Source organism: Pezoporus wallicus, unplaced genomic scaffold (assembly GCF_028554395.1).
Source record: "Pezoporus wallicus isolate ANWC-B61680 ecotype Strahan unplaced genomic scaffold, APGP_CSIRO_Pwel_v1 contig_2348, whole genome shotgun sequence".
Classification (NCBI taxonomy): domain Eukaryota; kingdom Metazoa; phylum Chordata; class Aves; order Psittaciformes; family Psittacidae; genus Pezoporus; species Pezoporus wallicus.
The window spans coordinates 33275-59140 of record NW_026636985.1 but is presented as its reverse complement, the minus strand read 5'-3'; the positions used below and the strand labels follow the sequence as shown (position 1 = coordinate 59140).

General features: G+C 61.3%; 2 protein-coding genes across 3 annotated transcripts in view; one reads left to right on the top strand and one right to left on the bottom strand.

Moving 5' to 3' along the window:
- The window catches only part of RAB11FIP1 (RAB11 family interacting protein 1), a 399061-nt gene that overhangs the window by 355375 nt on the left and 17820 nt on the right, over positions 1 to 25866 (bottom strand). The gene's annotated exons all lie outside the window — the stretch shown is intronic.
- Positions 2203 to 24229, top strand: ADGRA2 (adhesion G protein-coupled receptor A2). Its single transcript, XM_057402484.1, has 19 exons — positions 2203 to 2420; positions 9083 to 9154; positions 13537 to 13608; positions 13714 to 13785; positions 14229 to 14300; positions 14419 to 14582; positions 14678 to 14891; positions 15626 to 15790; positions 17777 to 17978; positions 18067 to 18216; positions 18308 to 18469; positions 19539 to 19730; positions 19810 to 20011; positions 20471 to 20679; positions 21482 to 21609; positions 22250 to 22373; positions 22460 to 22605; positions 22728 to 22817; positions 22992 to 24229. The coding sequence occupies exons 1-19, from the start codon at positions 2203 to 2205 to the stop codon at positions 24193 to 24195; spliced, it is 3858 nt and encodes a 1285-aa protein (XP_057258467.1). The 3' UTR covers positions 24196 to 24229.

Genomic DNA, 25866 nt, shown 5'->3' with positions numbered 1-25866 from the left:
GTCTCCCAGGCCGGAGGCATCAGGAGGGGTCAAGGCTGGAAAAGCACAGGGAGAGAGGGGCTTGGAAGTACTTGAAAGAGCCTGAACTCCGCTGGGCTCAAAGCATGTGGGAAGTGTTGCTTGGGCTCCCCACTTCGTGGCGGGGCTGGGGCCGGGTATTTCACATTTGTTCCTCGTTTTGGCCAAGGTTTTGGCTGAACTTGGAGGTAATTTTAGGGGAGGTTCAAATTCTGATGGCCACGGACAGGGGCTTGATTGCTTCAACGTGTCCTGGAGGCTGCTCTGCTTGCCCTCGGACGCTGCCAGCACTGACCAGGGCCCCCCAAGAGCCATGCCAAGCCCCATCCCTATCCACACACAGGGAGTTCTTGCCTTAACACTGGGGTTTCCTTCCAGCCCTGGGGCAGGGGAAGCAGAGGGGCAGCAACTGGGGTCTGGGGCAGGGTCAGAGCTGCCCTTGGTAGGAAGAGGTGCGTGTGCTCTTAACAGTCCATTAAGGGCATGCAGAGTAACCCCAGGGTGAGCAGCAGGGCTGCCCATGACAAGGTATGTCCCCAAATCCACTTGAATTCCCTCCAGGCACTCAGCATCACAACATTGGGCCATTCCCCTGCTGAAATCCTGTGTCCTGCTCCCAGCTCTTGCACTCAATACAGGCTCTTCAGGTCCCTGCAGGCACTGGGGTCCTTGGAGGCAAGGATTCCTTAACTCAGGGCTTGATCCAGCGAAAGGAGCCCTTTGCACTTGGGGATGCTCCTGCTTGCTGCTGAGCTGGATGTGCTGGGAATGTGCATCAAACAAGGGGTCTCTTCTCCCGGATGGGTTGGGGGGTGGAGGGGGGGGGGGTTGTATGGAGCAGATGCTTGCAGGATCTCGGAGCGGATGCTGGACACAAGCAGTTTCCTGTTGCTCTTCCAGCTTCAGCTGCAGGATCTGGGACCAGCATCCTGCAGCCCAGGGCACGGGAGGGTAATTCCTGCAGTGGAAAAACAGAGCGGGGGGGAGAAGATGTGGGTTCACTGTTGATTGTCGGTTCCTTACTAAGATGATGCCACTCTGCAGGGCTCTGGGGTCCAACGGATCCGTAAGAGCACGCGTGGAAACGGAGCTTGTGCTGACGAGTGTCTCTGCCGTCTCCTCTTCCCGACTGCCACCGCGTCGTGTTTGTTTGGAGAAAGGAGTGAATTTCTTTTCCCCTCCAGGAACGATTGGTCCTGGAGAGAAACCGCATTCCCAGAGTGGCCTCTCATCGTCCTTCCGTGACCCTCTTCCTCTGCGCCCTGGCATGGGGGCCTGGAGACTTCATTGCCTGCTTTTGATCCCTTTTGATTTGAAGCTGCAGTGAGCCGTGGCCTCCGAGAAGCTGAGCACAGAGGAGGGAGAGGGGACGTGGGAGGGGGAATGGGAAGCTAAATATTGAACTTAGTGTGGAAACCACTGAGGCAAACAGGGAAGCAAGAAGGGAAGAGCATTAACTGAAGGGCAGAGGCCGGGAGGGGACGGAGCAGCGTGACCATGCAGTGAACTGTGTGAGTTTGGGTAGGGGCTTCCTCCATGGCATGGGGGTCCTGGAAGGCAGTGGGACCCCCCCCCAAATCCCCCGCATACAGGGCACTGATAGGACACTGTGTGTGCCACCACCCTGGGCACAGCACCCTGTGCCACAGTGAGGCATTGCATTGGACCACATGCACAGAGGGGGGCATCACATCGGGACCCTAGGGACCACATGCAGAGGGAGGCATCGCATCGGGTCCCTATGGACTGCATGCAGAGGGGAGGCATCACATCGGGACCCTATGGACCACATGCAGAGGGGGACATCACATCGGGTCCCTATGGGCTACACTCGCTCTGGACCACGCAGGGCTCCAGCCCCTCCGTTGATACCTAGGGCTCCAGCTTGGAACCGAGATGGGACCGGGAGCTTCTCGCCCTCCGGGACGGAGCGGACCCTCGGCTCCTGCGGGACCCCGCGGAGCTCCGTCCGCATCCCTCGGGGGCTCCAGCCCCGCGTCCGGGCTGGGAGCGGAGCCGATGCCGTCGGCGGGGCCGGGCCGGGGCGGGCCGGGGCGGGCCGGGGGAGGCGCCAGGGCCGGCGGCGGAGCTCGGCGAGCGGCGGGGAGGCGGCGCCGCCGGAGCCGCCCCGGGGAGCGGGGCGGCGGTGGCGGAGCCCGGAGCCCGTGGCCCTCGGCCGGGGCCATGCGGCGGGCGGCGGCTCTGGTGCTGCTGGCGGCGGCGCTGAGCGGCGGGGCCGCGGCGCGGGGCTGCCCCGCACAGAGCCTGGGCTGCAAGTGCGGAGCCGAACGGCCCAAAGCCCCCGGTGGCTCCGCCGCGCCCCGGCGGAGGGTGGTCTGCAGCGGCGGGGGGCTCCCGGCGCCGCCCGAGCCGCGCCTCCTGCCCGACGGCACCGCCACGCTGTGAGTACCGCGCTCCGGTCCCCGCATCCCACCCACCCACCCACCCCCGGCGCCGGGCATCGGCTCCGGGCATCACCCCCCGCTCCCGGACGTCGGCCCCGAAAGGGTCGCGCTGAGCCCGCTCCTCGGCGGCCCCGAAGCGGGGATGGAGCGGGGGGACCCCCTCCGGTATCGCCCCACGCTGGCGGGTACCGGGGCCGCGCTCCCACTGCTGATGGGGACACGGGGCGGGGGTTGTTCTCTCTCTATATAAAGTGATCCCGCACCACAGCAGCGCTGCTGGGTTCTGCGTTAGCACCCTTTAAAGCCCCGCAAAGCCGGAGCACGGGTTTAACGTGGGGACGGGCGCTGGAAATCCAGGAAACGGGCTCCTTCTCCACGCTTCCCCCCGCAGCGGCTGCGGCTGAGCGCTGGGGGAGGATGTTTTTGTTTGAAAGCTGCTGGGAATACCCGCTGGGAAGGGCTGAGGAGCGGTTAAGAGGGGTTCGCGGGTGTGCTGAAGGGTCTGAAGCTGCTTCCCGAAAGCCTCCTCATGCCCTCGGTGCCGAGGGTCGTGGTTTCGGCCGGCGCCTGCAGTCGGTTTATTTATAACTGCAGAGATGTTTGAATTAAAACCCGGTTGGGAAGGCAGGGCCTCAGCGCTGGGGATGGAGGAAATCATTGCTTTCACCCTCAGTGTCATCCCCTGAGGGTGCCCATGGCCCCAGCTCTGCACCTTCTGTTCTGTAATAGGATTTCCTGGGTGCTGCGGAGGACTGGGGCTCCTGGTCCCTTCTGACCCGCTTGCTGGCATCCCTTGGTTCCCTCTGTCCGTGCTGCTCCCTGTGAGTGGCTTCGTTTTGGGGTGATGATGTCTGCTTGGTGGCAACGAGGTGGCTACGACAATGCCAACAGGCTTCGTGTGCAGCGTGGCCATGAAACGTGCCATGGGCAGGGTCTGAAGCCCGATGGGGTTGTATTAAAGGTGTTAATCACTGCAGCGACAGCACCCGTGTGCATCCTGGGTGTCCCTTGGCGGGTGGTGGAGGCCGTAGGGCAGGTGGAGCTGGTCCCATTCTCCATTGGGTGTCTTTGCTCTTCATTTCCTCCCTCTTACAGCCCTTTCTATGCATGAGCCCCTGGCAAACACCCGAGGAGGACTTTGGAGTCCCTTACCAGGTTGTGTTTGGGGAAAGCATCCCTGTTGTGGTGCTTTCTGCAGCGGGAGCAGTGCAACCACAGCACAGAGAAGGGGTAGAGCCCCATGCTGGTGGGATATGGGGTTTGGAGCTCCCTCGGAGGGGCTGGGCTGACTGTGCAAGGAGCATTTAGGGCATTACACGATCCCACTAAAACGTGACATGAAACCTACAGGCGTAGGCAGAAACCTACAAATATGCGGTGACCCTGAGCTCTGCTCTCGGGCAGTAAACATGATTTATTCCAAACCCTTTCCAGATGGAACAATCAAAACCAGAGGCTCCGGCTCCGGGAACGTCTCCCAGAGCCGCTTGGGGTGCGGAAGGGGCCCGGGCACGTGGCAAGGGCTGCAGGGACATCCCGCTGGGGACAGGCAGGTTTTGAGCCCCATGCCCTGGGGGATGCTCAGGTACCGAGGGATGCTCCCAGGGATGCTCAGCATGCCCTGCGCTGAGTAACTCTTACAAGCAGAGCCCGGTTCCAGTCTCCATCCGGTCTGGCCTTGAAGCAGGCGTGTGTTAGCACTGATGGTGCTGAGCATGGAGAGGAAGGCTCCTATCCCGGGACACAGGGATGGCTGGAGCCGGTCTGCGCCCTGCGGGTCCCTCAGCCCGGCTCTTTCCCGGCTTTTCCCACACTCTGGCTTTACTCCTTTATTTATCTTTCATTATTAGGCCTGTGCCGAGGAATCCAAAGCTGCCTGCACAGCAGCTGCTGCTGATTTACCCCCCGTGCCTAAAGAAGGGCTGGCTGGCACCGCAGCAATGGGCAGAGCAGGGGATGAGGGATGCCCGTGTCCCAGCGTGTCCCAGGGGATGCAGCGGTTCCTTATGGGGAGCCGTGTCCTGAGTGGAGCTGCAGCTCCATTCCTCTTCCTTCAGCTCCTTTCCTCTTCTTCAGCTCCATTCCTCTTCCCTCGGCCCCTCGCAGGGATTGCTGCTTGGGGAAAGAGCAAACCAGAGCCAAAGCAGCGCCCGCAGATGTGGAGCAGCAGAAATTAGCTCCATGTGGGGAAGCCACAGCGCAAGGAACAGTCCCGGTGTGGATGGGGATGCTGGGAATCAGTGGTCCTGCTCCATCCTGCTGCTGGGTGCTGGAGCTCTTCAGGCTGTGCAGTGGAGGCAGGACAGGGAGATGGGGATGGTTTGGGTCTTGTACTATCCACAACCTGCTGTGTCCTGCCAGTCTTTGGTCTTATTCATGCCATGGGGAGACCTTCCAGGACTGGTGCAGGCAGAATCTCTGCCTTCCTCATGGAGCAGGCACAGGAGCACAGGCAGGGTGATGGATGCTCACAGGGATGCGATACCCATTACAAGCTGTGTGCTCTCTGACACCCCATTTTATACCCAGAGCTTGATTCTTGCCACGAGGCTGTGCTCAGAGCAGCTTGTACCGATGCACCGCTCGTAGAACCATGGAATGATTCGGGTTGAAGGGACCTTAAAGCTCACCCAGCTCCAACCCCTGCCATGGGGACACCTTCCACTGGAGCAGGGTGCTCAGCACCGCCAGGGATGGGGTTAGGTCCAGCCTCCAAGCACTGAGCTGTCCCCTATGGGATGCGGCACCCCATGGGGACACCCCTCGGGGTGCCGGGGCTCTGCTGACGCCTCTGAACACGGCTTCCCCTCCCTCCCCCTGCGCTGACCCCTGTGCTAATCGCCCGCTGGATAAAGCACCGCAGCCCTAAGGAGAGGCAGAGCGCGCACGGCCGGGAGCCCAAACCTCTTCCAGATGTGGAATCCCAGCGCAAGGCCTCATTGCTGCGCGCAGCTTGATTGCACTGAAATCACCGATTGTCCGCAGGGAGCGGAGGGCTTTGACTTACGACCAATTTCCAGTTCTACTTGAGCTCCCCTCGCCCAGCCCGGGGTTATCCTGGGCCCCGCAGACGCTTTCCTTCTCGAGCCCTCCTATCTTAACGCATTGCGCTGCAGCTTGGTTCGGTGCTGCCGGGGGCTGCCCGGTGTTTCGGAGCATCCCGGCCCCGCCGAGGTTTCGCCCTCCCCTCCCTCCAGGCCTTGTTTTTCCTGTGCTAACAAAAGCTGAGGCTTGGAACAATCATTTTCACCGTCCGAAATAGCCCGGCGTGACGCGAGGCGGGCGGCAACGCCCCGAGATCCCAAACAAAGCAGGGACGGGGACGGGGACGGGTCCCCACCGGCTCCGTGCGGCTCCAGCCGTGATGCTGAGCCCTTCCCGGTGTCCTCAGCACCTCTCGCCATTCCCAAGGCTCCTCTTTCCTCCTCCTTACCCCCTCCCTGTGCTAAGCGCTGAGCTCTGCTCGGGGCACAGCCCTATCTGCTGCGAGCAGATGCTTTGAATTAAGGCACTTGGAGAGCAGAGCAGCGCCGTCCCCTCCGCGGCCCCCCCATTAACCTCCACTCGCTGCCTTCCCCCCCCCCCCCTTCGCCTGCCCGGGCTGGGGGAGCCACCGTCTCCCCTCATCCTTTTTTGGTTGGGTCCAGAGGAAGTTTATTGTTTCAGCAGCCCCGTTTCTGGAGCCGTTATTTATCCAAGTGGATTCCAGCGCGCTTGGAAAAACAATCCCGGGTTTTGGCGCTTTTGGCTCCTCTTTTTGAGATGAAAAAAAAACAACAAAGGAGAAGAAGGGATCTATCTCCCTCTCTCTATCTCCCTGCCTGCAGCCTCGTGGGGTTTCAGCCCTAAGAGCCCCGATGGGGGTGGGTTAGAGTGAGGATGCTGCACCCCTTCCGCAGATGAATCCCCCCAGCATGGAAGGATGCTCCCTGGGGACTTCTTCCTGCCCTTCCCACCACGTATCCCCCCCGTCATTCCCGTTTGACTCGATGCTCTGGTCCTTAATCCCTGCGTTGTCCACAGAGACTTGATTGTCCCGGTGTTGGGGAGCATGGGCTGGAGATGGGCTGGGGTTTGGATGGGATGATGCTGGAGCAGCTCGAGGGCAGTTGGATGTTAAGGGTTTACCAAGGTGAGGAGTCCCAGCCTGGGCTGGAGCTAAGGCTCTGGAGGAACAGAGCCGTGCTTTCCTGGCTTGCCAAGCCCGTAGATGGCTGGGACATGGGGACATCACATCCCCTCTGCACCCCTGGCACCACATGGACCTCAATGAGCATCCATAGAGCTGCTGTAATCCCTGCCCACTGCTGGCAACCACGGTGGCCATGGCGAGGCAAAGGGATTGGGGTGCAGCAGGGTTTGCTTCCAGACCTCCATCCCTTTGCCCTCCCTCCTTTCCTTCCTCCTGGCCAGGCGTTAGAGCAGGAGCAGCTCTTGGGGCTTGAAATCCAGCTGAGGGGTTTGGATCCAGCTGCATCCCGGCGTAGGGTCCTGCTGTCCCAGTGTCTCAGGGGCTGCTCGCCCATGACCCTATCGGGGTGGCCTCATGGGCACACTTCTCGTGGTGTATTTTGGGGTGTTTCAGTTCATGTCCTGCAAGGGGATAGCGCTGGGGACCCGCAATGGCTCGGGCATGGAAAGTCCCGTGGAGCCTGATGGGAACTTCCTGACACAAAACCAGCCCAGCAAACGGGTTTTGTTTTTGGAACCAAATATCCATAAAAGCCGAGGAAACCAAACCCAACCCTGTGTGAGGATGTGGGTTGTAACGGGGGGAGCGTGACCCGGCCGGGTTGTGCAGGATGGGGAGCAGCGGAGCCAGGATCCCTCCCCACAAAACCCTTTAGCAGGGAAGAGAGCTTCCAAGCGGAGCCGTCGCTGTCAGGGCCAAGCTGTGGTCGAGGACCTCTCCTTGAGGCAGAGCAGAGCAGGCGCCGCGCAGCCGGGGTCCAAGGGGTGGCTTCACCCCTGGTCCATATCCCCCTTCCCCATGGGGGAGGCTGCTATCCCGGCTGCCGGTTGCTGGCCGCGGATCACAGGGAAGGCCGAGCCCATCGGGAGCGTTGCCTTTTAAGGCTGGGAGCTGCGATTTCGTGGCAGAGGCGCAGCTGGTCCCAGGGGTCCGGCAACAAAGCGAGCATCCCTGGCGCCGGGGGCTGCTGCTGCTCCCTGCCCCATCCATCCCTGGATGTAACCCGGCGCAGCCCCATGCCCTGCGAGGCTTCGACATTCCCATAGCTCCTCCCTGCCCAATGCGGACCCCGCAGGAGGGTGCGGTGTCTGGGGCACTCCTGTTTTCTATGCTTGCTGCTCCATCAGGATCCATTGTGCATCCCCTAGCCGGGGGGGGGGGTTCTGCTTGCCTTAACTATAGCTTCAAGCAGGGAGCCCCCGAGGTCCCCCCCTCCATGCGTGCGGAGCCTGTGCTGGGTTGTGAAATCCGCTGCCGTTGGAATTGAAACCTTCTGGAGCTGCTGGAGCCTTGAGCAACAGCCCCTGCGGATACCGGGATGGGAATCGGGGCTGCGTGCCCCAGAGCTGGGACTGCAACCGGGAATGATGCTGCTGCTCCGGACCCATCCCTGCTGCGGGTCCGGGGGCTGAGCTTGCTGCCGGGGTTCATTGCTGCTGTGCTGGATGCTCTGAGCCCTGCCCCAGCCGCGTCCCTGCGGGGAGGAAAGGGCAAAGACGTGGCCCTGACCATGGCAGCTCCGTGTGGAAGCAATTTGCGGACTGCCGGCCCCTTCCGCTCCCCGCGGGCCGGGTCGCAGATCCCTGCGAACACAGCAGCGCCCGGTGGCAGCTCCTCATTAGCACAGGATGCGGCTGCAGGCCCCGGGGAGGAGGAGGAGAGGGGGGGACCGAATGCGTTGCTGGACCCCAGCCCGTCCCCTTGCAGCAGCCCTCGGTGCGTTGGCAGCTCGCAGCCCTGGGTGCTCGCAGGGGATGGAGCTCTGCAGCACACAGCCACCATTCAGCCCTGCTGCAGAGCCTGCCCCTGTGTAAACAGCCCCGGCTCCGGCCCTCAATGAGCCCTTTTCATCCCCAGCCTCCCCCTTGGTCGGGGTTCCCGGTGCCTTTCCGGCCCCTGCATCAGTTTTGGATCCAAAGCGTTGCTGGTGCCGATGGAGCCACCCGGGAAGCACCTCGAGAGCCGGCTCCTGCCCCCAGGCCCCGGTCTGGCTCTGCTAATTGCCGCTGACACGCTCTAATGAGGCTGAATGGTCGGGTGCTGTGCCCTCCTTCCCTCCCATCACCCGCAAGGGCCCCTTTGGCCAGGAAAACTGCTTATTTAGGGATAAAATCTCAGCACTAGGATGGCCTCGATGGCAGGGGCAGGGGATGGGGGGTCCCCTCCTGGCTGTGGGTCCTCGAGGTGCCCTCTTGGTGTGGATGCTGGGGTGGGGAGCTCATCGTCCCCATATGCAGCTCCTTGCACCCATGGGCAGGTACTGGAGTGATGCCTTGGCCACTTCCAGGCGGTGGTGCCACGCATGTGGACCACAGCATCGCATCCAACATGGCCATTGCATCCCTGGCCGTGCAAGCCTGTCCCTGACTCTTTCCATCTCCGTCCCTGTCCTCTTCCCATCCCCATCTCCATCCCTGTCCCTATCCCAAGGGAATAACGGGGCCGCCGCTCTCTGCTCTTCCCACAGGCTGCTGAGTAACAACAAGATCACGGTGCTGGAAAACGGCTCCTTCTTCGGGCTGCGGGCTCTGGAAAAGCTGTGAGTGCCCAGTGGGGAGCCTAGGGGTCGGGATGGGCAGCGGGATGCAGGCAGGAATTCCGGGTCCTGCTCCCAGCATCGCTCCCGGTTGCTGCACCGGGGCACTGGGTTTGCCATTGGCACCCAAAGGACCCAGAGGGCAGGAGGCACCGGGGGGGGGGGGGTTGGGGGCATGCTCCATGAGGGTCGCTATGAAAAGAGATATTGTCCCCCCGAACAAAGTCAACTTTCTTATCTCTCCATGAAAGGCATCTCTATGGAGGGAGCTGCAATAAGGGGAGATTTATGGCCCCCATATGGGTTTGATCTGTAGGTATGCGGGAGTGGGGACGGGCGCACTGAGGGCGTTTTGTTCTCCACCGTGGCCCCACAGTGGGGCTGGATGGGCTCCCGCCATGGGGCGTTCACCCTCTGCACCAAAACCCGCCTCTGGGGATGGTTACAGCCCTGGTGAGGCTTTGGCACAGCCGCGGGGGCAGCAGGACCCACAGTGATTCATTAGCCCCAAAAAGGGAGCACTTTGGGTCCAGAGAAGGGCACCGGAGCTGGTGCAGGGCCTGGAGCACAGGGTGATGGTTGAGGGACCTGGGGGGTTCAGTGTGGAGAAGAGAAGGCTCAGGGGGGACCTGATGGCTGCCTACAAGTGCCTGAGAGGAGGATGGAGCCAGGAGGGGCTGGGCTCTGCTCCCAAGGGATGGGACAAAGGGAAACGGCCTCAAGCTGCCCCAGGGCAGGTTTAGATGGAGCTGAGGAACAATTCCTACCCCGGAGGATGCTCAGGCATTGGAACAGGCTGCCCAGGGCAGGGCTGCAGGCACCGTCCCTGCAGGTGCTCACACCCCCTCAGTGCCATGGGTCAGTGGTGGCCTTGGCAGTGCTGGGTGCCGGACCATGGGCAGCACTCGGTGCACGGTGCTGGATGAGGTGCACAGTGCCTGGTGCGCGGCACTGCGGCGGGGATGCACAGCACCGGGATGCGGAGCAGGGGTCCCCATGCAACGGGGGCACAGCTCTGGGGCTGGTTTGGCTTTTAAAACCATGGAAACCCCCACGGGACTGGTTTTGGGCTGAGCACGGGGCAGCCACTGCGGGGACCCTGTGGCTCTGCAGTGCCCCATGGCCGAGTCCTCCCCAAGCTCTTGGCACCAAGCTCTCATTAACAGGAGGATTAACGGGTGCTGCGCTCACTGGGAAGGGCCATTGTGGAGCTGGAAGCTGCATCCCTTGGGGACCATACCCATGGATCCCTTGGGAGAGTCTCCAACGTGTCCAGGGGGAACATGGGCTGCGTTCCCCATCCTGGCCAGCATCACACTGCTCCTGATTGCTCTGACAGGAGCTCTAATTGCTTTCATAGGGTCAGTTTAGGGCCACGGCACAGATGAGCCCCATAGAGGGACTGTGGTGGGGACAAAGTGGGGGTACTTCTGATCCTGGGGCTTGTGCATCCCCTGCCCACCCTTCGGTGTCCCAGCAGGATGTGGGGATGGGGTCTCAGGGTCCCCCCATGGATCACCCCCTCTCCAGGCTCACGGTTTGGCATCTCCAGTGATTTGCAGCTGCGTAATGAGATTAATGAGTGTGAGCGGGGCCGGAATGCGGCCGGGGCAGCCGTGCTCTCATTAGCACAGCTCCGCTTGGGAATGTCCTGGTCCTGCCCTCCGCGAGGCCAGCGCTTCCCCCCCTTGGCTTCAGGCTGCGAGGGGGGGCTCAAGCGGGTGACGGCAGTGATGGGATGGAGGCAAACATCCCATGTTGTGTCCATCGGCAGTGATGGGAAGCAGTGTGTCCATCAGCAATGATGGGATGCAGTGTGCCCATCGGCAGTGATGGGATGCAGTGTGTCCATCAGCAATGATGGGATGCAGTGTGTCCATCAGCAATGATGGGATGCAGTGTGCCCATCGGCAGTGATGGGATGCAGTGTGTCCATCAGCAGTGATGGGATGCAGTGTGTCCATCGGCAGTGATGGGATGCAGTGTGTCCATCAGCAGCGATGGGATGCAGTGTGTCCATCGGCAGCGATGGGATGCAGTGTGTCCATCAGCACTGATGGAATGCTGTGTGTCCATCAGCAGTGATGGGATGCAGTGTGTCCATTGGCAGTGATGGGATGCAGTGTGTCCATCAGCAGTGATGGGATGCAGTGTGTCCATCAGCAGTGATGGAATGCTGTGTGTCCATTGGCAGCGATGGGATGCAGTGTGTCCATCAGCAGTGATGGGATGCAGTGTGTCCATCAGCAGTGATGGGATGCAGTGTGTCCATCAGCAGTGATGGGATGCAGTGTGTCCATCGGCAGCGATGGGATGCAGTGTGTCCGTCATCAGTGATGGGATGCAGTGTGTCCATCGGCAGCGATGGGATGCAGTGTGTCCATCAGCAGTGATGGGATGCAGTGTGTCCATCGGCAGTGATGGAATGCTGTGTGCCCATCGGCAGTGATGGAATGCTGTGTGCCCATCAGCAGTGATGGGATGCAGTGTGCCCATCAGCAATGATGGAATGCTGTGTGTCCTTCAGCAGTGATGGAATGCTGCGTGCCCATCAGCAGTGATGGAATGCTGCGTGCCCATCAGCAGTGATGGAATGCTGTGTGCCCATCAGCAGTGATGGGATGCTGTGTGTCCATCAGCAGTGATGGGATGCTGTGTGTCCATCAGCAGTGATGGGATGCAGTGTGCCCATCAGCAGTGATGGGTTGCAGTGTGTCCATCTGTCTTTCCACACTGCTGCTGTGCTCAGAGCTGCTTGTGTGTCTGCGGGCTCAGCCCTGGGGGTGCTTGTGGCTGCATTGGGCTGGATGAGGCCCTTTGTGCCAGGGTTTGCTGGGAGCATCAGGGCAGCTGCTTTGCAGGGTTAGCAGGGGGGATCCTCATGCACACATGGCAATGGGGGTCCCCATGTAGATAAGGCAATGGGGGTCCCATCCGCACATAGCCCTGTGCTCTCTCTCCTGCAGCACGTCACTGTGCTGGGGCAGGGGGGAGAGAAGGGGGCTCAGGACCAGCAGAAGCATGAAGGCAACAAGCACAGCGTAGGCAGAGGAGCCTTATCATGGGGAGGAAGTGACTGCATGAGGAAGGCTCCCAGCAGGCTCCCATTGGGTCCCATCCCTGCAGCCCCCAGCCCAGCAGAGCTGGGGTTTGGCCCTGGGCATGGTTTGGGTGCTGCATCCCTGGCTGATGTGGGAGGTGCTGGTGGGAGGTGCTGGCTGGGGTCTGTCATAGGGGGGACCTATAGCAGGGACTGGGGCTGGTGTGGACGGTCACCGTTGGTGTGCATGGGTGGGTGTTGGCAGGATGGGTGTTGTGGCCCTTGGTACAGAGGGTGTTGGTGCTGGTGGCGGTGCAGGTGAATGGAGCTGTTCCCTCGGCACCGGCACTCACCTGGTCCCTGCCTGCACATCTGCCTGCACATCTGCCTGCACACCCGGCCATGGGAGCCACCAGGACACGCTTTTGCCCATTGGAGAATGCTGGTGCAGGCAGAGCTGCATCAGCCCAGCAGGAGCAGGATGATGCTGGTCAGGAAGTTGTCACAGTGCATTTCCCATGGGGGGGTGATCATGGGGCCATTTCCCCCCGCCCCAACAGCAAACCCTGCTTGTTTGGGGGAACCTGCAGGAGCCCCTTGGATGAGTTTTAGCCTGGAAGCCAAGCGCATCCATATGCTGATGGATGCAGGCAGCATCGCCTGTGTTCCCTCTCCCTGTGGTGCCCCTCTTGTCTCACTGGTGGGACCCCCGCCCCCCCAACCTTCCTGCACCATTCCCCCATCGCAAGCACCAGGTTGTGGCCTTGAGATGGGAGCTACGGTTCAGGGGGTGTCCCCAGAGCTGTGGGTGACCCAGCAATGAGCCCTATCGCTATAAATACGCAGGCGCTTCCATATGGATCCCATTTCCTCTCCCAGCCACCGCCTGGTCCTGGGGGCATCCAATGGGTGTCCCTGGCTCCCCACCCCGGCACACGCCTGGCGAGCCCCTGATGAGATACGAGCCTGCAATCAGGCCAATAACCCCAATGAGCTTCCTGAGGGCCGCAGAGCCCTTTTGGGGCCGTGCTGGCAACTGTGGTGTGTTCTTATCCCACATGCAGGAGATAACCCTGCTGCTCCGGAAACAATGTGCGAGCCTGGAGCGTGCCAAGGGGCTGGCATCCCCCCCACACCTCCAGGAGCACTGGGGAGCCTCACACCTTCCCTGCGCCCTTTGGAGTGATAACGAGAGGGAAATGGGATGGGATGCTGCTAATGAGGCTCTTGCAGGGGAGGGGTGTTGCAGCGCTGAGTGTGGGAGATGGGGCTGGGGATGTGCTCATGCCCTCAGCCCCGCTGTGTCGGGCTGCACACCCTGAGGTCTGCGTCCATCTCCCCACAGGGACCTCAAGAACAACCTGATCAGCACTGTCCAGCCGGGCGCCTTCCTTGGCCTCCTGGAGCTGAAGCGCCTGTAAGTGCTGCTGCAGCCCCCCCCCCCCCACCAGGGACCCCCGGGGCTGGCTATGGGGACATTGGGGCGGCCCCATCCCAACACCTCCTTCACTTTGCCTTGCAGGGACCTCTCCAACAACCGCATCGGCTGCTTGAGCGCCAGCGTCTTCCAGGGGCTCCCCAGCCTCCTCCGGCTGTAAGTAGCTCCCTGGGGATGCTCTGCTCGGCGCTGGGGGCTCTCCTGTGCCGTTGCTGGCAGTTTGGCTCTGCCTGTGCTGTATCCCAGGGCTGGTTCCTACCAGGCACTATGAGGCTCATTGGGTGCTGTGGTGGGATATGGGGGGCACAGTGAGGGGGCTGGGAGGTTTTCCTTCTGCAAGCCAGGTTGGAGACAAGAGGGTGGGTGTCCGTGAGGGTGATGAGGCACTGGCAAAGGGTACCCAGAGCGGTGATGGATGCTCCATCCCTGGTAGTGTTCAAAGCCAGATTGGGTGACACGGTCTGGTGTGAGGCATCCCCCACGGCAGGGGTTTGGAGCTGGATGCTCTCAAGGCCCTTTCCAACCCAAACCATCCCATGATTCTAAGTCCCAGCTCCCCCCCTTCCCTCCCCGCGCCTCCTTTCCCCCCTCTCCTGCAGGAACATGTCCGGGAACATCTTCTCCAGCCTCCCTCCGGGTGTCTTCGACGAGCTCCCCTCTTTGAAAGTCGTGTGAGTTTGTGCCCGACCTTTCAGCTCCCAGCGGGGTCCCTATAGGGGAGCGGCGTCACCACCCCCCCCCCAGCCCCACAGGTACCCCCTAACCCTGTGTGTGCCCCTCTTCTTGCAGCGACTTTGCCACCGAGTACCTGACGTGCGACTGCAACCTGCGCTGGGTGCTGGCCTGGGCGCGGGGCCGCGCCGCGCACATCTCGGAGCGCACCGTGTGCGCGTACCCGCGGCAACTCCTGGCGCTGCCGCTGCGCGGCGCACACGAGGCGCAGCTCCGCTGCGGTGAGCGGGGACCGGGGTCCGGGTGATGGCAGCGGGCAGGGGGCCCGCGGGGCTCAACCCCGCTCTGTGTCGTCCCCCCCCCCCCGCAATCGCAGCGGGAGCCCCGGAGCTGCACACGCACCACCTCATCCCGTCGCTGCGCCAGGTGGTTTTCCAGGGAGACCGGTTGCCTTTCCAATGCACCGCGACATACCTGGATAACAGCACCCAGATCCGGTGGTACCACAACAGGGAGCCCGTGGAGGAGGATGAGCGGACGGGTGTGATCGTGGAGGAGAGCCTCGTCCATGACTGCACCTTCATCACCAGGTCAGGGATGGGGATGGGGTGGGGATGGGGAGAGGATGGGATGGAGAGAGGAAGAGGAAAGGAGACAGCGATGGAGATGGGGATGGGAAGAGGAAAGGAGACAGGGATGGAGATGGGGATAGGAAGAGGAAAGGAGACAGGGATGGAGATGGGGATAGGAAGAGGACAGGGATGGAGATAGGAAGGGCACAGGAGACAGGGATGAGGATGGGAAGGGGACAGGAGACAGGGATGAGGATGGGAAGGGGACAGGGATGAAGATGGGGATGAGAAGAGGATGGGGATAAGGATAGGAAGGGGAAAAGAGACAAGGATGGAGGTGGGAAGAGGACGGGGATGGAGATGGGAAGGGGATTGGGGTGGAGATGGAAAGGGGGTTGGGGGTGGATATGGGATGGGGATGGGATGGAGATGGAGATAGGAACAGGAATGGGGATGGAGAAGGGGCTGAGGATGAGGATGGAAATGGGGACAATGACAGAGATAAGACAGGGACAGGGATGGAGATGAGATAGGGATGGCAGCAGAGACAACATGGGGATAGGGATGAACACAAACACTCGTGGCCACAGGGCTTGCTGGTTTGTGTGTACCAAGTGCCATGGGTGGGATACCAAGCGTGGGCACCTCCTATGCTTCATGGTGTGTCCCCATGCCCCCAAGCTCAGGGGGCCACTGCTGCGGGTTCAACCGTGGGGCAGACCCAACCGTGCCACCCATCCCTGTGCCCACAGCGAGCTCATCCTCTCCAACATCCACGTCTCTGCCAACGGCGAGTGGGAATGCTCGGTCTCCACCTCCCAGGGCAACGTCAGCAAGAAGGTGGAGATCGTGGTGCTGGAAACCTCTGCATCCTACTGCCCTGCTGAGCGGGTCACCAACAACCGTGGGGACTTCAGGTAGGGACCTGTGGGATGTGGGATGGATGCGGAATGGATGCAGGATGGATGCAGGATGGATGTGGGATGGATGTGGGAAGGATGTGGGATGGATGCGGGATGGATGTGGGATGGATGCGGGATGAATGTTGGATGGATGTGGGATGGATGCAGGATGGGCAGGATGGATGCAGGATGGATGTAGGATGAATGTGGGATGGATGAGGTATGTGGGATGGATGCCAGATGGATGCAGGATGGATGCAGGATGGATGCAGGATGGATGTGGGATGGATGAGGGATGCGGGATGGATGCGAGATGGATGCGGGATGGATGCGGGATGGATGCGGGATGGACGAGGGATAGACGCGGGATGGATGCGAGATGGATGCGGGATGGATGCAAGATGGATGCGGGATGGACGAGGGATGGACGCGGGATGGATGCCGGATGGATGCGGGATGGACGCGGGATGGATGCGGGATGGATGCGGGATGGATGCGAGATGGATGCGGGATGGATGCGGGATGGACGAGGGATGGACGCGGGATGGATGCAGGGTGGATGCGGGATGGATGCAGGATGGATGTGGGATGGATGAGGGATGCGGGATGGATGCGAGATGGATGCGGGATGGACGAGGGATAGACGCGGGATGGATGCGAGATGGATGCAAGATGGATGCGGGATGGACGACGGATGGACGCGGGATGGATGCCGGATGGATGCAGGATGGACGCGGGATGGACGCAGGATGGACGTGGGGTGGACGTGGGATGGACGTGGGATGGACGCGGGATGGATGCGGGATGGATGCGGGATGGATGCGAGATGGATGCGGGATGGATGCGGGATGGACGAGGGATGGACGCGGGATGGATGCAAGATGGATGCGGGATGGACGACGGATGGACGCGGGATGGATGCCGGATGGATGCGGGATGGACGCGGGATGGACGCGGGATGGACGTGGGGTGGACGCGGGGTGGACGTGGGATGGACGCGGGATGGACGCGGGATGGATGCGGGATGGATGCGGGATGGATGCGGGATGGACGCGGGATGGACGCGGGATGGATGCGGGATGGATGCGGGATGGACGTGGGATGGATGCGGGATGGATGCGGGATGGATGCGGGGTGGATGCGGGATGGATGAGGGGTGGATGCGGGGTGGATGTGGGATGGACGCAGGATGGACGCGGGATGGACGTGGGATGGACGCGGGATGGACGCGGGGTGGACGCGGGATGGATGCGGGATGGATGCGGGATGGATGCGGGATGGATGCGGGATGAATGCGGGATGGATGCGGGATGGATGCGGGATGGATGCGGGGTGGATACGGGATGGATGCGGGATGGATGCAGGATGGATGCAGGATGGATGCGGGATGGATGCGGGATGGATGCGGGATGAATGCGGGATGGATGCGGGATGGATGCGGGATGGATGCGGGGTGGATACGGGATGGATGCGGGATGGATGCAGGATGGATGCAGGATGGATGCGGGATGGATGCGGGATGAATGCGGGATGGATGCAGGATGGATGCGGGATGGATGCGGTGTGTGCAGGTGCCGGGGGCTCGCTGCAGGTGACCGTGGTTTTGGTAACAATTAGCAGCCCCAAGGAGCGTGGGTGCTTTTGAAGGGCTTTCCATGCCGGCGGCACAGCCCCTCTCCAGCAGCAGAGGTGTTGGAATTCCTTTGGCATGAGACGAAAGGCTCCAGGCACCCACTGTAACCCCAGCGGGGCCGTTATGGGATGTAAATTACTGGCACAGTCAAATATGGCTTGAATTAACAGTGCCCCCCCATCCCCATCCCAATCCCTATCCCAATCACCCGCCTCTGTGCTGAGGGCCCTGCAATCGGAACAGGGGGATCATGATGCTGGGGAGGGTCTGAAGAAGGAAGCAGCGTGAGGATGCGGATACCCACGTGCAGTGGGAAGGGGCTGGTGGTGGCGGATGGCTCCGTGGTCACCGTGTGCCTATGCCCGCAGGTGGCCCCGCACCCTGGCAGGGATCACTGCCTACCAGCCCTGCCTGCAGCACCCATTCGGCGCGGGGCCGGCGGGCGCTGGCTCCCCGGTGGAGAAGCAAGCCTGGAGGCGCTGCGACCGCGCCGGGCGCTGGGACCACGGCGACTACTCCCATTGCCTCTACACCAACGACATCACCCGCGTCCTCTACACCTTCGTGCTGGTGAGCCCAGGGCCTCGGGGGCTCTGTGTCCTTGGTGCTGGTGCTGAGCATCACCCCCCCACCTCCCCGACCCGTGCTGCTCTTGCAGATGCCCATCAACGCCTCCAACGCCCTGACCCTGGCTCACCAGCTCCGCGTCTACACGGCCGAAGCAGCCAACTTCTCAGACATGGTCGATGTCCTCTACGTGGCGCAGATGATAGAGAAGTTTATTGGCTACGTGGACCAGATCAAGCAGGTACCGGGCGCTGCTCCCATCCCTTGCGTGGCCCAGCCTCGACGTTGGGTGGTTTTGGGGTTAGAAAAGCAGGAATCGGGGTCACCCGCAGCTGACGGACGTGATCGTGGAGATGGCCAGCAACATCATGCTGGTGGATGACCACATCCTGTGGATGTCGCAGAAGGAGGAGAAGGCCTGCACCAGCATCGTCCGCTCCCTGGAGAGGATCGCGGCGCACACGCTCAGCACCAACTCCCAGCACATGGCGGTGGTGAGCGGGTCGGGGGGGGTCTCTGCCCATGCTGGGGTCTCTCTATCCAGTGTTGGGGGTCTCTGCTTGTGTTGGGGGTCTCTGCCCGTGCTGGGGTCTCTCTATCCAATGTTGGGGGTCTCTGCCCATACTGGGGTCTCTCTATCCAGTGTTGGGGGTCTCTGTTTGGTTGGAGGTCTCTGCCCATACTGGGGTCTCTCTATCCAGTGTTGGGTGTCTCTGTTTGGTTGGAGGTCTCTGCCCATACTGGGGTCTCTCTATCCAGTGTTGGGTGTCTCTGTTTGGTTGGAGGTCTCTGCCCATACTGGGGTCTCTCTATCCAGTGTTGGGTGTCTCTGTTTGGTTGGAGGTCTCTGCCCATACTGGGGTCTCTCTATCCAGTGTTGGGTGTCTCTGTTTGGTTGGAGGTCTCTGCCCATACTGGGGTCTCTCTATCCAGTGTTGGGGGTCTCTGTTTGGTTGGGGGTCTCTGCCCATGCTGGGGTCTCCCTACGCAATGCTGGATTCTCTTTACCCAATGCTGGGGTCTCATTGCTCATGCTGGGCTCTCCCTACCCAATGCTGGGCTCTCCCTACCCAATGCTGGGCTCTCCCTACCCAATGCTGGGCTCTCTTCACCCAATGCTGGGGTCTCTCTACCCAATGCTGGGCTCTCCCTACCCAATGCTGGGCTCTCTTCACCCAATGCTGGGCTCTCCCTACCCAATGCTGGGCTCTCTTCACCCGATGCTGGGCTCTCTCTGCTCATGCTGGGGTCTCTCCACCCAATGCTGGGCTCTCCCTACCCAACACTGGGCTCTCTTCACCCAATGCTGGGCTCTCTCTGCTCATGCTGGGCTCTCCCTACCCAACGCTGGGCTCTCCCTACCCAACGCTGGGCTCTCCCTACCCAACGCTGGGCTCTCCCTACCCAACGCTGGGCTCTCCCTACCCAACGCTGGGCTCTCTCTGCTCATGCTGGGCTCTCTCTGCTCATGCTGGGCTCTCTCTGCTCATGCTGGGCTCTCTCCACCCAACGCCGGTCCCTCTGCCCCTACCCCTCTGCTGACCCCCTCGCCGCACGCGGCAGAACTCGCGCAACATCGCCTTCGAGGCGTACGTGGTGAAGCCCGAGCGCTACGTGGGGCTGAGCTGCGTGGCCTTCCAGCGGCGTGAGGGGGCTGCGGGCGAGCGGGGCCCCGAGGCGCTGCCGGACCAGCGCCTGCGCCTGCGCTGCACCACCGGGCGCCCCAACGTGTCCCTCACCAGCTTCCACATCAAGGTAAAACCAGGGCGCCAACGGAACGGGGCCGGGGGAGGGAGGAAGCATCCATTGCTCACCATGGACCGTGCGCCCGCAGAACAGCATCGCCCTGGCTTCCATCCAGCTGCCCCCCAGCCTCTTCGCCAGCCCCACGGCGGCTGCCCCATCGGGTGACTGCAAGCTCCAACTGCTGGTGTTCCGCAACGGGAAACTCTTCTGCAGCACTGGCAACTCCTCCCGCCTGGCCGACGATGGCAAGCGCCGCAGCGTGGCCACGCCGGTCATCTACGCCGGGACCTGTAAGGGCTGATGGTGAAGGGTTGGGGCTTGGGGGGGGGGGGGGGCCTGTTTCATGGGGTTTGGATGCCCATGGAGCTCCTTGGGGGTGTTGCTGCAGCACAAAGCCATCCGTAGGGGTCTTCATGGGGATGTGGCAAGGGTGGCCCTCCCACCCGTGTGCATTTGGGAGTGGAAGGGTGGTACTTATAGAAGCACAGAATGGGTTGGAAAGGACCTTTAGAGCATCCAGTTCCAACCCCTGCCATGGGCAGGGATGCCTCACACTGGACCGGGTCACCTTGAACACTGCCAGGGATGGGGCATTCACTTCTCTGGGCACCCTGTGCCAGGGCCTCAGCACCCTCACAGTAAAGAACTTCCTTATGTCCAACGTGAACGTGCCCTGCTCCAGTCCGAACCCATCGCCCCTTGTCCCATCGCTGCAATCCTGTCCTGCTGACCTGCTCCTGTTGCTGCAGATGGCTGCGGAGTGGGAAACCTATCGGAGCCGGTGGCCGTGTCCCTGAGGCACCCAGGGGAGGGCGCAGACCCAGTGGCCGCATACTGGAACTTCGAGGTGCTGGGGGGCATGGGGGGCTGGAGCGCCGAGGGATGCCAATTGGCATCCCAGGAGCCCAACGTCACCTCCCTGCACTGCCGGCACCTCAGCAACGTGGCCGTGCTCATGGTAGGTGTGGGGTGCGCAATGGGGGGGCTATGGGTGGAAAGGGATGGAGATGGGGATAGGGAGGGGGAAGGGGATGGGGACGGGGAAGGGGGATGTGGATGGGGATGGGTATGAGGAAAAGGATAGGGAAGGGGATGGGGATGCGGATGCAGATGGGGATGGGGGATGCGGATGGGGATGAGGATAGGGAAGGGGATGGGGATGCGGATGGGGATGCAGATGGGGATGGGGATAGGGAAGGGGATGGGGATGGGGAAGGGGATGGGGACAGGGATGGGGATGAAGATAGGGAAGGGGATGAAGATAGGGAAGGGGATGAAAATAGGGAAGGGAATGGGGGTGGGGATGGGGACAGGGACGGGGATGAGATGGGGGTGGGGAAGGGGATGGGGATATGGATGGGAATGGGGAAGGGGATGTGGAAGGGAAAGGGGATGGGGATGGGGAGGGGGATGGAGATATGGATGGGGAAAGGGATAGGGATGTGGAAGGGGATGGGGATGGGGAAGAGGATGGGGATAGGGAAGGGGATGGGGAAGGGGATGGGGATGGGGAAGAGGATGTGGCTGGGGATGCAGAAGGGGATGGGGATATGGATGGGGATAGGGATGGGGATGGGGAAGGGGATGGGGAAGGGAATGGGGATGGAGAAGGGGATGGGGATGGGGAAGGGGATGGGGATGGGGATGGGGATGGGGAAGGGGATGGGGAAGGGAATGGGGATGGAGAAGGGGATGGGGATTGGGAAGGGGATGGGGATATGGAAGGGGATGGGTCTGACAGGCTCTGCTGCGCTGTGCAGGAGCTGAGCGGCTTCCCCAGTGTGGCACAGGGCGCCGTGGAGGTGCTGCACCCGGCCATGTACACCTGCACGGCCGTGCTGCTGCTCTGCCTCTTCACCACCATCATCACCTACATCGTGAACCACGGGTGGGTGAGCGCCCGCACCACGGTTGGAGGGGTTGGGCTTGGCTTGGTGGCTCTGGGCAGCTGGAGGAGACACCCAAGTGCTGGCAATGGGAGGGGGGCTGCCTGGAGATGGGTTTTTAGGAGGTGGCCCTAAAGGATACGGCTCTTTAGGACATGGGTTTGCAGAACCCTCCAGAAATGTGGGGTTGGACAGAGCTTTGGCTGACACAGTCTAGTGTGAGGCATCCCTGCCCATGGCAAGGGGTGGAACTGGATGACCTTAAGCTCCTTTCCAACCCAACCCATTCTATGGTTCTATGGCTGGATGCGTCCTGCCTTCATGGCAAGGGGTGCTTGGTCTGCTTGGCTGTGTCTTGTCCTGCAAGGAGACGTGAGGTGGGACATTGAGGGTGTTGTGAATTCCCCCTGTTGGGCCAGCAATAGCGAGGAGCTGGCGCTGAGGGATGGGGTCCATCTCAGGATGAAAACACAGCTGCTGCCCTGCCGGGCCAGGATCCAAGCGCATCCCGTACCTCCAGCTCTGTGTGCACAGCTGCTTTATCCCTACGCTCCATCACCAGAGCATCCTTCCAGAGCAGGCTTTGTGCTGTGCCTCTCGTGCTGCAAATACCTGTCTATACAAACTAAGTCTATCTTCCAGCACCATCCTCATCCCACGGAAGGGCTGGCACATGCTGCTGAACCTCTGCTTCCACATGGCCATGACAGCCGCTGTCTTTGCGGGCGGCATCACCCTCACCGGGTACCTGATCGTCTGCCAAGCGGTAGGTGCAGAGCACAGCGAGGTCCTGCCCCGCTGGATGAGGACCCCATGGATGCAGCATCCCCATCCCCAACCTCTCTCCCGCAGGTCGGCATCATCTTGCACTATTCCTCCCTCTCCACCCTGCTGTGGATGGCGGTGAAAGCCAGGGTGCTCTACAAGGAGGTGACCTGGAAGGTGCCGCGGCAGCCGGACGGGGACGTGTCCCAGCCAGCCCCCAGACCCATGCTGCGGTACGAACCCCACTTCCCCTCGCCCTGGCCCCATGGGGAGGTTCCTGGCTCTGCCGTAGCACCCATCCTGCGGTGCTGTGCTCTCCCAATGGGTGCGTGCTGACACCGTCCCCATCACGCAGGTTCTATCTGATCGCTGGTGGGATCCCCCTCATCATCTGCGGCATCACGGCAGCTGTCAACATCCACAACTACCACGACAACAACCCCTAGTAAGTGTCCCTGCCCCACCAGTGACTCGGGAAAGCTTGGGGAAGACCAGGGAGATTTTCCCCATGAATTATCCAGATATTGGGGGAAAAAACCACGCAGAGCCCGTGCCATTGGGATGCTGAGCATCACAGCACCACAGGTCTGCTCAGTAAAGCCTCTTTCCTCCTGTATAGCTGCTGGCTGGTGTGGCGGCCCAGCCTGGGGGCTTTCTATGTCCCCGTGGCCTTCATCCTGCTCATCACCTGGATTTACTTCCTGTGCGCCGGGCTCAGCCTCCAGTGCCGACCCTCCCATCGCAAGGACATCCCGGAGCCACTGGAGCCGCCGCCACGACTTGGGGGTACCAGCGACCTCCTGACGGACTCCGGCTCCATCTCGGTCACCCTGAACTCGGGGCCCCCCTGCCCTGAAGGGGACGGTGTCTACTCCCTGGAGGTGCAGTTCTGGGCGCTGGTGATCACCCACGCCTTGTACGTGGCCCTCTGGACGTTCGGCGCCATGGCCGTGTCCCAGCGCTGGTACCTGAACGTCATCTTCAGCTGCCTCTATGGAGTCACCGCCGTGGCGCTGGGACTCTTCATCTTCATCCATCACTGCGTGCGGCGCCGGGATGTCCTCAACTCCTGGTTCTCCTGCTGCCCGTCCTATAGGAACGCGCTGCCCATGCAGGCGTACGTGCACCCGGGGCTGGTGCCGGAGGACGGCTCGCAGGTCTTCATCGGCTGCGACCCCGAGGCTGCTCGCTCCAGGGCATCCTCATCCTCTTCCCCCAGCAGCGCCGGCTCGGCCGGCGGCCGCTGCAAGCTCACCAACCTGCAGGTAGCCCAGAGCCAGGCGGATGCTTGCCCGGCCACCGGCCCGGAGCCGGATCCCAGCGATGGGAAACCCACTATGAAACACGCCAGCAACCTCCACGGGCGCAGGAGCCACCGGGGCAGAACTAAGCAGTGCCGGGATGGGAAGCACCACCGCTTGAAAGCGCTGCGGGGCCCCTCGGAGCATCCCTCGAGCGAGAGCGGGAGCATCCACAACAGCCACTCCGAGAGCTACCCCAGCGGCAGGACCAGCCCCGTGAGCAGCGCCCGCACGGCACCGCGGCTACCGCAGGATGGGGATGTGGGTCCCAGCCACTCGGAAGGCAGCGACGGTGGTAGGAGGGGGCCTGAGTTCGTCGAGGCTCGCCGGAGGAGCGCCAGCAGGGATAACCTGCGCCAAGGCGGCGCTGCTGAGAAGGAGGCGAAGCGCCGGTCCTACCCGCTCAATGTAGCCAGCCACAACGGGGGGCTCAAGGGCAGCAAGTACGACATCAACCTGGCCAGTGCTGACGGCGCTGCTGGCATGAAGACCGGCCTCTGGAAGAGCGAAACCACCGTGTAAAGGTGGGGAAGGACCGGATGGATGCGGCGATTTCCTCCGGGAGCAACGTGCCCCACGCACTATGGGGATGGCCGGGGGCTCGGGTTCATCCTGGCTGCAGGGTGATGCTGGGATCCCCGTATCCCCCCCACCCTTGAGGAGGCTCCAAGCTTCCCATGGGGTACAGGGGCAGCCGTGCTTCCATCACTCCTGCATGTCACTTCAGACTGATCCTAAAGGCTATTTTATTATACAGAGGAAGAAAGAAGAAAGGTCTATTTTTCAAAGCTATATTATTGAATGTATATATGTACAGAGAGGTCAGGGAGTGATGCCAGTGCCTCCATACCGACCAGTGTTCCCCGGGAGCAGGCATGGCCACAGCCTGCTCCTGCCACGACTGCAATATTCCCACTGATGGGACCACCCCAAGTGCCCTTTATACGTACAGAGACGATGCTTGTGCGACCCCAGCCTGAGGAAGCTGCTTCAGAGCAGGTCAAAGAGCGGCTTCTCTGTCTCAAAGGGTTCCCCATGCAAAGGGGTTTGGGCCAGCGCTGAGCCCTGTGGGTTAGGCCAAAGTTAAAGCCATATTGCAAAGCACAAGGTAAGAGGAGCCTCAGCTCCAAGGTGAGGCGATTGTCTGCACTGCCTTAATGCCAGACACTAAAACCACAGCCAGAAAAGGCTCTCAAGCCCTCGGAGGGGAGGCATAAGCTATGCAATGGGGTGGGCTGGCAGAGCCAACACCGACCCTTCTCCACCAAAGCACCAAAGAGCTGAGCCCTAAAGCAGGTCCTGGTCCTTAACCCAGGGATACAGGCTCAGCAAACGCTTGGGTTTGCTCTTAGGAAGGCAGAGAAACCCCCTGGCTACTGGTGTCAGATGAGAGGAAGGCACCAGGGAGAAGGGGCTGTTGCTGGGAAAATGATGCCAGTCATTCCTTGGACATGATGCATTCAAAGGGCTGGAGCTTGGATGAGCACTTACCTTTTATTTTTCCCATTTAAAAACAAGTCGTTCCCCCCCCCCCCCTTTTTTTTCCCCTACCTTAATAAAAGCCAGGCTGCCAGGTCTGGGTTTCCTAAAAGAAGAGGTTGGGATGGCAAAGCACATCCCCACCTCATCCCAGCACAACACAGTCCTTCCTGCCCCTGCCCACGCTGGACTGGGGCTGTTTCTCCTGCCTCTGCCCCTTCCCTGCCTCCGTTTCTCCCATGTACAAACGAGTTTCAGCATTCAGCTACCTCCCAAAGGGTCGTGGGGAGGGGGAAGCACAAAAAGCACTTAAGTGATGGATTTCTCTCACCTTCAGCAGCCCTGAGGGACCCCTCACTTGGTCCTGCCTCATCTCTGCCCAAGCCATGCCTTAAAACCACAGCCTGGCGGTGAACACGTTGCTGCCGCAGCCTCCCAGGTCGTGCTGATGCTGAGCTGTTGTATATGCTTGCTGCACTGTGACAGTATTATAGGGAAAGCTTTGTATTATCCAGTACACTATGTTCGTGTTGGTCTGTTTACATTTACAAGCAAATGACATATCAACAAGAGAGCTTCCTGCAATATACCTGGGGGAGGGAGGGAGGGAGGGAGAGAGGGAGGGAGGGGAAAAGTATGCCAAAGAGATGACTTTAAAGGGGTCTGGTTTGCCTTTTTCTATGAATAGAATGTTGCCAGCAGATATGTTCTGGT